The sequence below is a fragment of the Onychomys torridus genome, chromosome 1 (assembly GCF_903995425.1).
Source record: "Onychomys torridus chromosome 1, mOncTor1.1, whole genome shotgun sequence".
Lineage (NCBI taxonomy): Eukaryota > Metazoa > Chordata > Mammalia > Rodentia > Cricetidae > Onychomys > Onychomys torridus.
The window spans coordinates 26,614,057-26,627,319 of record NC_050443.1 but is presented as its reverse complement, the minus strand read 5'-3'; the positions used below and the strand labels follow the sequence as shown (position 1 = coordinate 26,627,319).

The 13,263-nt window shown below is 44.2% G+C and overlaps 1 protein-coding gene across 1 annotated transcript in view; it reads right to left on the bottom strand.

Moving 5' to 3' along the window:
- Tdrd12 (tudor domain containing 12) overlaps positions 1-13,263 on the bottom strand; it is a 67,850-nt gene that overhangs the window by 27,613 nt on the left and 26,974 nt on the right. The window contains exons 7-10 of the mRNA XM_036207079.1: positions 12,082-12,271; positions 9,350-9,444; positions 8,702-8,778; positions 6,895-6,975 (exon numbers count right to left, since the gene is read on the bottom strand). Of these exons, the coding sequence (XP_036062972.1) occupies positions 6,895-6,975; positions 8,702-8,778; positions 9,350-9,444; positions 12,082-12,271 (443 nt within the window). The remainder of the gene's footprint in view (positions 1-6,894; positions 6,976-8,701; positions 8,779-9,349; positions 9,445-12,081; positions 12,272-13,263) is intronic.

The following is a 13,263-nucleotide window of genomic DNA, read 5'->3' as shown; positions in this document are numbered from 1 at the left end:
GAACCACTGGTCTAATCAATCATTAAACTTCGTTTTTTTTTTTTTAAATTATTATATTTGTGTTTTAATTTTACACATCAGTCATGGGTTCCCCTGTTCTCCCCCCTCCCGCCCCCCACCCCCACCTTCCCCCCATCCAAACCCTCCATTCCCATCTCCTCCAGGGCCAAGACTCCCCTGGGGATTAATTTAAACCTGGTGGATTCAGTACAGGCAGGTCCAGTCCCCTCCTTCCAGGCTGAGCAAAGTGTCCCTGTGAAAGCCCAAGGTTCCAAACAGCCAGCTCATGCACTAAGGACAGGTCCAGGTACCACAGCCTGGATGCTTGCCAAACGATTCAAGCTATTCAGTTGTCTCACTTATCCAGAAGGCCTGATCCAGCTGGGGGGGTCCACAGCCTTTGGTTCATAATTCATGTGCTTCCATTCGTTTGGCTATTTGTCCCTATGCTTTTTCCAATCTTGGGCTCAACAATTCATGCTCTTACAGTCCCTCCTCTTTCTCGACAATTGGACACCTGGAGCTCCACCTGGGGCCTGGCTGAGGATCTCTGCATCCACTTCCAGCTTGACTGTTAAAGTGTTTGGCCATCTGATCACCAGACTAGGTCAGATCAGGCTTTCTCTCAACAATTGCCAGCAGTCTACAGAGGATGTATCATTGTGGATTTCTGGGGACCTCTCCAGCACTCTGCCTATTCCTGTTCTCATGTGGTCTTCATTTATCATGGTCTGTTATTCCTTGTTCTCTCTTTCTGTTCTTGATCCAGCTGGGATCTCCTGCTCCCCTAAGCTTTCTTTCCCTCAAACCTTGCCCTTCATTACTCCCACTGTCGTCCAGGTTGTTCATCTCCCCCAAGACCCAGCTGTAGCACTCTTGGGCATATACCCAAGGAATGCTCAATCATACCACAAGGGCATTTGCTCAGCTATGTTCATATCAGCATTGTTTGTAATAGCCAGAACCTGGAAACAACCTAGATGCCCATCAACTGAAGAATGGATAAAGAAAACATGGTCCATATACACAATGGAATACTACTCAGCAGAGAAAAACAATGACATCATGAGGTTTGCAGGCAAATGGATGGATCTAGAAAAATCATCCTGAGTGAGGTAACCCAGACTCAGAAGGACAAACATGGTATGTCCTCACTCCTAGTATGATACTAGATGTGAAACAAAGATGACTTGACTGCTACACAACTCCAGGGAGGCTACCTAGAAAACAGGACCCTTGGAAAGACCCAGGGATCACCCAATGACAGAGAAATGGATAAGATCTTCATTGACTTCATTTTATAGTCAGAAAATACCAGATAGGAACTTGTCCTCTGCCAATGCAGAAGTAATTTGAAAGTGCTTTTCTTTATACCCAGCCCCACTCACCCCTCCATATGGGTAAGGATTGGTGAGAGCAGTAGAGAAGTCATATCCCGTGGTGAGAACTTGGGGAGAAGTGTGGTGTCTAAGTTACACATCGTGAAGAGTATTCTTTCCCGAAACCCCATCCTGTCCACACAGCTACGAGACCCAATCTGTCAGTTGATGAGCGGGGAAATAAAATGTGCTGCAGTGCACAATGGAATATGATGCTCAGATTCCTTCACACTGCAGCATGTGAAGGAAGACAGTTACAAAGATCCACAATATGACTTGCTCTAAACAATACCCCAACCAGGAAAGACTCAGACAACAGCCATTTGTGCTAGCCGAGGATGAGGAAATGAAGAGTGACTATGACCCCTGAGGTCCAAGGGGGAGGACTAGAAATGAATTAGATTGCTGGTGCTAGTTGTCCGAGTATGAATGTGCCCTAAGTCACTGCAGCCTGCGCTTTGAGAGGGAACATTTTATGGTATATAAATGTCATCTTGGAAAAGCTGCATTCTAAGCAACAATGAAAAAGATAACCACAGAGGAAACATGCAACAAATATAATTTTGGAAACCCAGAAACAGATGGGTAAGTGGTAACGTAAGTCAGCAGATATATGACAGCTGAATCTGAACCAGTCATGGGAGGAACTACTGACACAAAAGCTTAGCAATTAAGACTCAGCTCCTGGGCTGTGTGACACAGTAAATGGCTGAAATGAAGGGAGCCAAGTCTGGATACTCTTGCATGACTCCACGGCAGATAATTACCCACCCATCCCAGGGGAAGCCCAGGGCTCAAGTCTCTGGGGGGCTAAAGCTTCAGGTCACAGGCACTAGACCACGGCTGCAGGTGGTATGACCTCAATGAGAGAGGAGGCTACACTAGCAGGCACAATGAAGGAGCCTGCAGCCAGCTTCTGCAACTCAGGATCCAGGGGAGCCACAGACAACTTCACCAGGAGAGGTTTCCCTGGGGAGCATGACCCACCCAAGTAAGGAAACTGGAGACTGAGTTCAACAACAGCCCAGCAGTGCAGCTGCAGCTTATTCAGTGGCACTCACAATCCACCAGTGAACCCTGGCTGGCTCACTAGACCCTTATGCTGTGTTTGGACACCAAGCAGAGAATAAAGCACCTGAGAAAAGCCTCTGCCCTTAGGAAGACAAAACCAGAAATGCAACATCAAGAATGCCAACAACACAGCAAGAACACATTCCCCCAAACGATTAGCACCTTTAGGAAAACAGAAAAGTCACATATATGATAATGACATGACACTATGACACATATGAAATAAGGATGTGACATTAAGATGGTTAATCTTAATTTCCAACTTGATGGATTAAGGAAACCTTATGACATTAATAAAGCACACCCCTGGGGTGTCTATGAAAGCATTTTGATACAATCAGCTTATTGAACTGCAACAAGAAGGGTAGATCAACCCTAGATGTGGGTAATACTATCCTATTACTGGAGGGCAGCTGGAACAAAAGCAGATTTACCAGTGCAGGTATGCTATCTATCTCCTACCCACCATAAGGTGAGCCATCCACTCTCCACACCCATACCAGATATCTTAACCAGTTATCAAAGTAGTCCCCAGTACATCTGGTCTCAACATAATTCTACAGGGAGCCACTCCCAACAAAACTGAGTGGGATCTCATCCCACATATATCCAAGGGTGGCTGATGAAGTTGGCAAGATGCTATAATATGCTTTAGGTCAATCTAACTTCAGGTTCTTGCATCTAGAGAGGCACTCTGAGGAACAGAGTGGCTTCTACTCAACACCTAAAAATCCCTAAAGAGATCTGCCTGTTGTGTTGCAGTTCCTCCCAGACTGAAGCCTCCATCTTGGAGGAAAAGCTTGTTAAGACACAGGAGGTTACAGGGGAGTTGAAATAACCAGGAGGAAGCTCCAGGACACAGAATTTTTACAGGCAGATGACGCCAAAGGGTGTTCTCTGGGAAGGTGAAACAGTCCATCTTTCAGGGATTGTCTTAGAAGGGTTTTACTGTGAAGAGACATCATGACCATAGTAACACTTATAAAGAAGATATTGAATTGTGGGGGCTGGCTTACAGTTCAGAGGTTCAGTCCATTATCGTCATGGCAGGAAGCAAGGCAGCATGTAGGCAGACATGGTGCTAGAGCTGAGTCTCCTTACATTTTTCATCCAAAGGCAACAGGAAGTAAACTGTCACACTGAATGAAGTTTGAGCATATGAGACCTCAAAGGCCACCCCCAAAGTGACATACTTCCTCCAACAAGGCCACACCCTCTCCAACAAAGCCACACTTCCTAATAGTGTCACTCCCTTTGGGGGCCATTTTCTTTCAAACTACCACAGGGACACTCCTTAAATTCAGAAAGAAGACAACTCAAAGGCTCCAGGAATTCCTTGAAACTGACCAGATACAGCAGGCTCCCCTCCCCAAGCACATGTAAGTTGGAAGGACTGCTGAGGGATAGCCTCAGAGCAGCAAAGCAGAGAGCAGCTGAGCTGTCCGGAGAGAACACATCCTGTTGAACTGCCTGCAGGCTTTGCAGCGCAAAACCCCAGCTTCCCAGGCTTTGAGAACTGCTCCCAATGCTAGCGTGGCCTTTTTGTGATTTGGTTGTCTTGAGTCATTACTGCTCCTCTAAGAGACCCCAACCAACACCCCAGCTTGTAGAGCTGGATTTTGGTGGTTTCCGTACTTGTCTGTTGTCAGTTTCCTGAGGTGAGTAGTCATTTGTTCCTGCCTCCCCAGGAATACGACACTGTTGTTTGGACCTCTGCTCTGGATGTGCATCCCACATACTTTTCATCACTCAAGAGTTCAGCATTCCAAAGGAAAGGGGAGCATGCAATCCAGAATGGGGAAGATGGCCTAACACGGGGTAATCTAAATGTACTGTTATTTGAGTTCCCATATGAGTTCTGTGAAAGGCATAGACCTAAGAAAGAAACAAAACTGGCTGAAGGTGCTCAAAGGCTGAGCAATGCCATTATCCTGACAATGAAGGCTGACTTAAAGGAGATGCCCTTTCCTCAATAAAACTCTTAATGTGGGTTTTGTTGTACACTTTGTGGTCTGTTCTCATCACCGGTAAATACAACATCCTTGCCATCCCAAATCATTTGTCTTGTTTGCTCTCTCTGTTTTCTGGTCTCCCTGTCCATTTGTCTCTATCTCTCTCTCATGGCTCCACTCAGAAACAGCCTTATCATCCTCCTCCCAAACTTCTTATATGAAATCTGTTGCATGGTGTGATCTCTGCAGCATACCTTGGCCCAGACCCACCAAGTTATTCTGATGCTGAATCCTAACATTGGTTCCACACTAAATCCTAATATTCGGGAGGCAGAGGCAGACAGATCTCTGAGTTCAAGACCAGCCTGGTCTACAGAGTGAGCTTCAGGACAGCCAGGGCTACACAGAGAAACCTTGTCTTGAAAACAAAAAGCAGCAAAATATACACATGTATTATTTTTACACGTTTGTCTATGCAAGTGTGGAAATCAAAGAACTACCTGAAAGCAGTCGGCTCTCTCCTTCTACAATGTGGGGTCCAGGGCCTGAATTCATGAGTGCTTGGTGGCAAGCACCTTTACCCACTGAGCCATCTTGCCTTCCCTACTCTGTGTTTTAAGTCACCCTCCTGGGGGCTCAAGAGCTACTGTTTTTCCTGACTGTTTTTCCTTTTTCCAGTTGGTTTTTAGACAAATAGCTTTGCAATAATCTTTGTAAGCCTGTCCTGACTTCCTGCAATGAAGGACTATAATGCGGAAGTGTAAGAAGCCAAATAGGCCCTTTCCTCTCCGGTTACTTTTGGTCATGGTGTTTCCTCAGAGCAGTGGAAGCCCTAACTAGGATACTGACTCTGCTCAGCTCCCTGGAGTACACAGTAGATGACAAATAACTGCTGTACATTCCAACACAGGGACTAAGCAGAGAGCACTTAGCAAGTTAATAAGTACGACAAGGCTTCAGAATGGCCATGATCAAAACACCAAGGACAGTCAATGCCGGAGAGGATGCGGAGCAAGGGGAACACTCCTCCACTGTTGGTGGGAATGCAAACTTGTACAACCACTGTGGAAGTCAGTATGGCGATTTCTCAGAAAACTGGGAATCGAACTACCTCAAGATCCAGCCATACCACTCCTGGGCATATATCCAAGGAATGCTCAATCAGACCACAAAGATACATACATGCTCAACTATGTTCATAGCAGCACTATTTGTAATAGCCAGAACCTGGAAACAACCTAGATGCCCGTCATCTGAAGAATGGATTAAAAAATGTGGTCCATATACACAATGGAGTACAACTCAGCAGAGAAAAACAATGGCAGCATGAAATTTGCAGACAAATGGATAGAACTAGAAAAAAATCATCCTGAGTGAGGTAACCCAAACCCAGAAGGACAAACATGGTATGTACTCACTCATAAGTGGATTCTAGATAGAAAGCAAAGAACAATCAGACTGCAACCCACAGAACCAGGGAGGCTATATAGCAGGGGGGATCCTAGGAAGACTGTGGCTTATAGTAAGTTTTGATTTTATTCAATTACTGGGCAAGCCTCAATCAAATATTTCACTATTAGGATAAGAATTTATACTGTATCAAGCTGATAATAGAAAAATAAATTAATAAAAAAGTATGACAAGGCTTTATGATAGAAACACGAAAGAGAATACAGTTTGTCAGAGTTCACTCAATTTTCATCTCAAAGTAAATTACAATTTCTAAGAAGTTATTGGTTCCAAGGAAAACAGTCACTTATAACAGCAAAAACAACAAGCATGAGACAGGAGAGAGTCTCTGGGAGGAGGCGTTGGTATTAGAAGTATTAGCCACCAGCCCCACTGTGAACCCCACACCAGCCTTCAACACACTTGACTCCTCAACACTGAGGAGCTTGTGCTAGTCAGGCCACACAGGATGGGGTGGCTTCGGAAGGGGCTCAGCAGGCTAACACTGATAAAGAACAGTGATACAGCACAGACACACTATTGTAAGCTGTCAGCCTGCTAAGTGCAGAGCATCCAGTTACTCAGAGGTCAAGCTGTTTCAGCTGGTAGTCTAATATAGGAAAATCAGAAGCATGGGTACAGACAGTTTTGTGGACTACACAAGTATCAAATGATGTTATTCTGCTGTTAAGAGAATAGGAGGTGGACCCATTTATCATCAGAAAAGTGGGAAGGAAAGCAAGCACCACCCACCAAACCAACAGCCATGGGATGTATAAAACTCTACCTAAGACAATTTAGAAACTGTCCACCTCACTGAGGGACCAGAACGAGAAGACCCCTTACACTGGAACTAAGATTTAACCGACCCCACCCCGACACAGCTGAAAGCCTACAGGAGACTTCCTAGATATTTACTGTCTTGTGAGAATGGAGGTTTGAAGTAAAAACCACAGAGGTAAATCCTTCCTGCTTATCACTTAAACAACTGTTTCAGCAAACAATTCAAGTTGGGGACACACACCAAGCAAACCAACCCTTACTTCACACAGCCGTTCTTCTCGTCACAGGCCTTCTTTTCAGCCAGCCGGAGAGGCTTCTCATTTGGCTTCTGGCTAAACCCACTGGAAACCAAAACACACGAAGACATTATTCATGAGTTCAAATAGGCAACTGCCACTGAACTTCCCACTAGAACCTAGGTGCTGAGGAGCCACAGGCCTTACTTGTATGACACAGAAACTGTTGGAGGGCAGGGTCCTGTCCTTGTTCTTGTGGCTACCCAGAGTTGAAAGGTTTCATTCACATCTGACATGGCCATCGTTAAGTTGTTTCACCATGTTTAAGACAGTCAGTCCGGAATTGACAAAGGACCTCCCTGTCTGTATTCCTCACAGTCTGCCTACTCCATTCCCAGAGGATTATTAGACAAGAACCCCATCGGAGACAGAACACTTTCCATTAGTTGCTTCAAAACAAAGCTGAGACTGGGCTGGGAACTTTTATCAAGTTTGTTCAAACCACAAAGAGAACTATTTCCTGGGGAAATTGAAGCAGCAGCAGTTAGGAAGCACTCAGTCTACCTAGATGCACTTCTGTGAGATCAGAGGCAAGCACTAACCACGGACTGGTCTAGTTCTACAACAGAAACTGGTCAGGACCAAAGCAATCCCAGGGTAAGAAATGCCCTGGAAGCAAACAGAATAATTCTGAAGACTGCTTCATCTTCCCTTCCCCTGTCAAGCTGAGGGTAGCCTAGATGCTCCACTGCACAGCAAAATGTAGGTGTCAAGACTGCCCTGTCATGCAGAGAGACAGGAGGCAGGGCCCTGTGGCCCAAGCCTGAGGAGTGCTCACTGTTTTCTTCTGTTCTTTTCAGGTCCTGCCCCAAGGCCACCTCCAACCCTGCAGCTATCAGCAATGTGTCCTACATCACAAAAGAAAACCCATCAGTGAACTGGCAGAGTCCTAGGCTGAGCACAGGTAGACCAATCCCAGAGCCACTCATCAAAGTCCTGTGAAGAGCTGACACCGCAGCTACCCACAGACAGTGGGAGAGCTTCCCTCTAACTTCACTGATACTACCTCACTACCTCATGCATCGTAAAGAGGACAGGGCTACAGTTGGAGACTTGGGAGATGCTAAAGAGCCATCCAAATTTGTAACCTGCCCAGCTTATGCTGCTGTGGCCTGCATTTCCTCGTCCTTCACATCATGGCCACTCTGTTCACTGGAGGTGCCTTATAGATACAGCTGTGTCCAACCAGGCAACAAAGGGATTCTAGACCCACTACCAGCGTTCAGTCCACTGTGTTGCCAGATGTAAAAAGAATTTTTTTTCTTCCTTTAAAGTAGTGTATTTTGAGCCAAAATTTTCAGGACCACCTTTTTTTTTTTTTTTTTTTTTTTTGGTGGTGGTGGGGGCAGATATGTCTATCATCAACCTTTTATATACTTACTGTACATGTGACCTTCTGTATTTGTGGACTCCACATTTGTGCAATCAACCAATCAGACTGGAAGTATTTGACAAAAACAAACTGCCTGTATTAAACATGTAGATTTCATTCTTTGATATTATTCCCTAAACAATACAGTATAGCAACTACTTACATAGTATTTACACTGCATTAGGTAGGAATTAGAAGTCATCTAGAGATGACTTAAAATATACATGAGAATGTTGTAGATTATATGTAACTATGATGCCACTTTTATGTTTGGATTTGGGCACACAGCTTGATAGTCTCCATAGTCCTGAACTAAGTCCCCTCCCCTAATGCTAACACGAAGAGATGACTATGTAAAGCTATATTATATAACTGTCCTACAGATTTTCCAGATCATACCTTGCTACTGGAATATCTGGATCAGCATATATGGTTATGCCTCTTTCTGTTGGCCAGTATACTGAAGACTCAATACACTGTAAGAAAGGTGGGAAGGAGGGAGGGAGGGGGAAAGGAGGAGAGGGGAAAACACACACTTTTAAGATTTATATTTTTGGAATAAAAATATAATGGAAATTATTTTCATCAACAATCATTCCAGACAGTTTTCATGCGTGCACACGCACACATGCACACATGCACACACGCGCGCAGGCAGAGTCAAAGAATGCCATAATCATTAGATTAAAATGTCAAACAGCAGGCAATTGGTATTCACATGAGTGTTTGAAATGTCCTATAATTACTTTCATCTGTCTTTGTCAAAAGAACTCTAAGGCGCATTAGAACTGAAGTTAATTATGTGCATGTCCCCAGATCCAGACAGTCACACATCTGTGTTTAGTGAGCACAACAACCTTCTACAGAGCACTTCCAACTCCCCAGAAACAGAAGCTCAACAAGCAGGAGGCAGCTACCTTGCCCCATCAAAGCAAACATACAAAGTACATTCTTCGTGGATTTCTAAATATGAAACACACTTTCTGTTCATAATAGAGTATTAATGTCATATGAACTTTATAGTCAGTGGACATTTAAACATACAACCTTGTTTATGTGTTTTAAAGGGAGGCACTGCTGCTTCTTCTCAAACATAATTTTACGTGAGTCTCTCAAGGAATCCTTATATTTTACAGCTTTATCTGCAAAATGAAGATAATAAAAAGCTACCTTGAAAACTATTTATATAAAACAGGACAAAAATAATAAAAAACAAACATTGTTACAAAAATCTCAACACATGAATTATTATCTAACAGATTTAATATTAAACTTATAGGGATAAAAATTAAAAATCTTGCTTTGGGACTGACAAGACAGCTCATCAGGTAAAGGCCCTTGCTTCCAAGCCTGATAACCCGAGTTTGATCCCCAGGTCCTACATGCAAGAAGTCGAGAAGCAACTATTTTAAGTTGCACCTGTGGCATATATATGCCCATTCACATGCACACATACATGCTAAATAAATGCAATTCAAAACTTTTTGCTTCAATCATATACCAATTTACTAAGAATAAAGCAATTTTCCCAACTTAGCAAGCTGTACTTCTCAAAGGAGGCCACAATTATGCATCCAACACACATGCTCTTTCTACAATGTACAGAACACCAACCTCCGCAAAAAGAAAAGAAAGATTGAAAAGAAAAAGAAGGAAAGGAAGACAAGGCCCTAATCCAAGCTCAAATTTCCAAGCAGCCAGCTATCTGGGAACTGCCAAAGAAATAGCAGCTGCCTGATCCCAGACTCCTGGAGACTGCAGAAGCAACCAGCCAGCTGGCTGTAGAGACCCCGCAGTTTCAAACACAGCTGTCAATATAATTCTGCCCCAAACAAAACCGCTTCCCCTTTCCCATCCTTAGCTACAGAAGCCTCAGCTTGAGACCTAGAACCTGCATGGTCACTGTGCCGGAGCTGAGATGCCATCTCTCAGGTGGATTAAAGCTGCACTAGCTGTTGAAGTTACCTAAACTCTTGTTCTTTCTACAAACTTAATTCTTACACAATGTAACTGGCAATCACTAAGAGACAGGATCTATATTCCTGTCCCAGAGACTGGCATAGGAAATTCCAAAGTGGAAAAGCAAACAGAAGAAAAAAAACTGTTTAAATAGAAATACCCAAGAACTATTTGTATCAGTGTGAGTGAGTTGCTTAAACAACAGAATCATATTTTCTTATAGTTCTGGAGGCTGCAAATCCATGATCAAAGCATTGGCCACTTTGGTTCTTGGGGTGCTGTCTTCCTGGCGTGCAAGTGCTGGGGACCAAGTCAGTGCTGGTTTTCTTTTTGTCCTAAGGGCTGGCTGTCTATCAGGGTCGCCGCCCCCCCTCTGGCATCCCGGAGTTAGGTCTCCTCATGAAGCCCCTGCTTCAGTCACAGGTACCCTGTGAGCAGGACTGCAGCATACAGACTGAGGACAAAGAACACAGCCCACAGCACAGTTTTTGAGAAGAGCAACAAAATTGCTAAGGCTCTAACTAAGGGGGCGGGGCAAGGGAGATTAAGAGGGAAGCAGGGAAAGGAAGAGAAAGAAAGGAAGAAAGGATGGGCCTACTGATCCGCGGACACCTAGAGGCTAATCAAGCATATAAGGAAGAGATGACATCAACCCACAGCTCTTTCAGAAGACAGAAGCAAAGGGACACTTGCTAGCTCATGCTCCAAGACCCTTTCTATCTTGATGCTCAAACCAGAGAACAGCATTTCAAGAGAATGAAGGCCTATTATGTCTTAGGAACACAGAGGCAAAATCCTTTAAAACAAAATCAAACAATATATAAAAGATGCCACTAAAGAATGGGAAACAAGCCATACACTAGAAGAAAATAACTGCAAGAAATCCACCTGAAAGAAGACTTTTACCCAAAGTGGATAAAGACCTCTTAAAGCCCGCCAATCAAGAGAACAAAGAATCTACTTCTGAAACAGACAAAATGGGCTGAGGTTTAATAAAGCTCAGTGGCAGAGCATGTGTGAGGCCCTGGGCTCACTCTCCAGTGCACTCAGAGTATGATTTTGTGTTGGCCATGAAAGAAACCGAATTGGCAGGAATTACCCAGTACTGAGCAGGTGGCCCTGGGTCACTGACAACAACATCCTTACAGCATGTATGCTGGAGAGACTGGGCCAGAAAATCTAAGCCTTGTGAGTCTGAAAGAACATACTGTATTTCAAAACTAAAACATGAAATAACAAGAGTCCTGGCCGGGCAGTGGTGGCGTACACCTTTAATCCCAGCATTTGGGAGGCAGAGCCAGGTGGATCTCTGTGAGTTCGAGGCCAGCCTGGTCTACAGAGCGAGATCCAGGACAGGTTCCAAAACTACATGGAGAAACCCTGTCTCAAAAAACAAAACAACAAAAAAAAGAGTCCTTATATTTACTTCTGCTATTGCTTATGCAGAAAAACTATAGGAGACCTAGCAGGGATGGCAGTGTGAGGGCCTAAAATTGAATGCAGAGAAACACTTAAAATTGTATCCATGGTCCACACTAAGCATCATTTGTAATAAAAAGCTCTCTAGAGTATCTGAAAACTATTCAAAACCTTTGTTCAACTTTGTTGAAATCTTTAAACCACATATTATTTGGACTTCTGAAAAATGTAGCCCAATATTAATATAAAGTCAGAATTTTCTGGTCTCATAGACACAAACCTATCAGAGGCTCCTAAGAAGTAAACTCTAATTACTAACCGAGGTCTAAGCTCTGTCTCTAAGCAGGAAGGAGCTTAGGCAGGACTTGGTGTGCTGAGGATGAGGCGACAGGAATACTCACTTTCTGTTCCATGGCGGTCTTTTCCATGCAGAAGCATTGGCCACAGGGTAAGGGACGGGCTGAGCTTACTGGAGCATGGCATCGAATTGGGACTGGGCCTGGGTTTCTCCAAAGTGTTGAGGTTTTTATTCCCCATGGGCGAAACATAATAAGCAAAGTTCTTTGCAACCAGATCATCATTTACACAAACCTATAAAAATGTGAACATTTTATGAATTACCATTTGGATGGGTGTAGTCAATGTACACAAAGTCAATCAATATTTCAAACTCAGCCCCAAATTCCTGAAAAAATGTTTTATGGAGCATAATTTGACAGAAATTCCCGCTATGTTAGCATGCCCTAATGATTTTCATGAGAATATAGCAATAAGCTGTATGAAATCAAGATGTGCCTTGGAGGAAGAGGAAGCTAACTCCATGGGGCTAGCAGGCACAGATTTGGTGGGAGGCCACTAACAATAAAAGGGGAGACTGAAAAAACCAGATCCTATCAAAACTTAATGCTTTACCTGGCAGTGGTGGTGCACACCTTTAATCCCAGCATTCTCAAACAAACAGAACAGGCTGCAAAGCAATAGGGTAAAACAACCAACACTGACCTCTGGTCTCCACATACATATTCGCAAACAAGCAAGACGGGCACACACACTAAATAAGTTAAAGAACTAAGAATGCTGTCTAGGATGGGTGGTGGTGGCGGCGGCGGCAGCAGCGCCTGCCTGTAATGTCAGCACTCGGGAGGCAGAGGCAGATGGATCTCTGTGATTTTGAGGCCAGCCTGGGCTACCAAGTGAGTTCCAGGAAAGACGCAAAGCTACACAGAGAAACCCTGTCTCAGAAAACCAAAAAAAGAATGCTGTCTAAATGAGCAGGTCAATTTTGTGTTTGGTTTATCCAAGACAGGGTCCTGGATCTCACTCTGTAGACCAGGCTGGCCTCAAAATCACAGAGATCCTCCTGCCTCTGCCTCCTGAGTGCTGGGATCAAAGGTGTGCACCGCCACCGCCCAGCTTTAGGTCAATGTTTTTAGTATCAACAGAAGAAGCTAGGAATGCAGCTGAAAGAGAGAGAGAGCATGAGCCCCAGCATGGCCCCAGGTGTCTGTCTCTCACTAGTACATGTGCGTAGACACACACAGACGTGGAAGGAATGACTGAAGGAATAGTCCTACCAGCTTCTA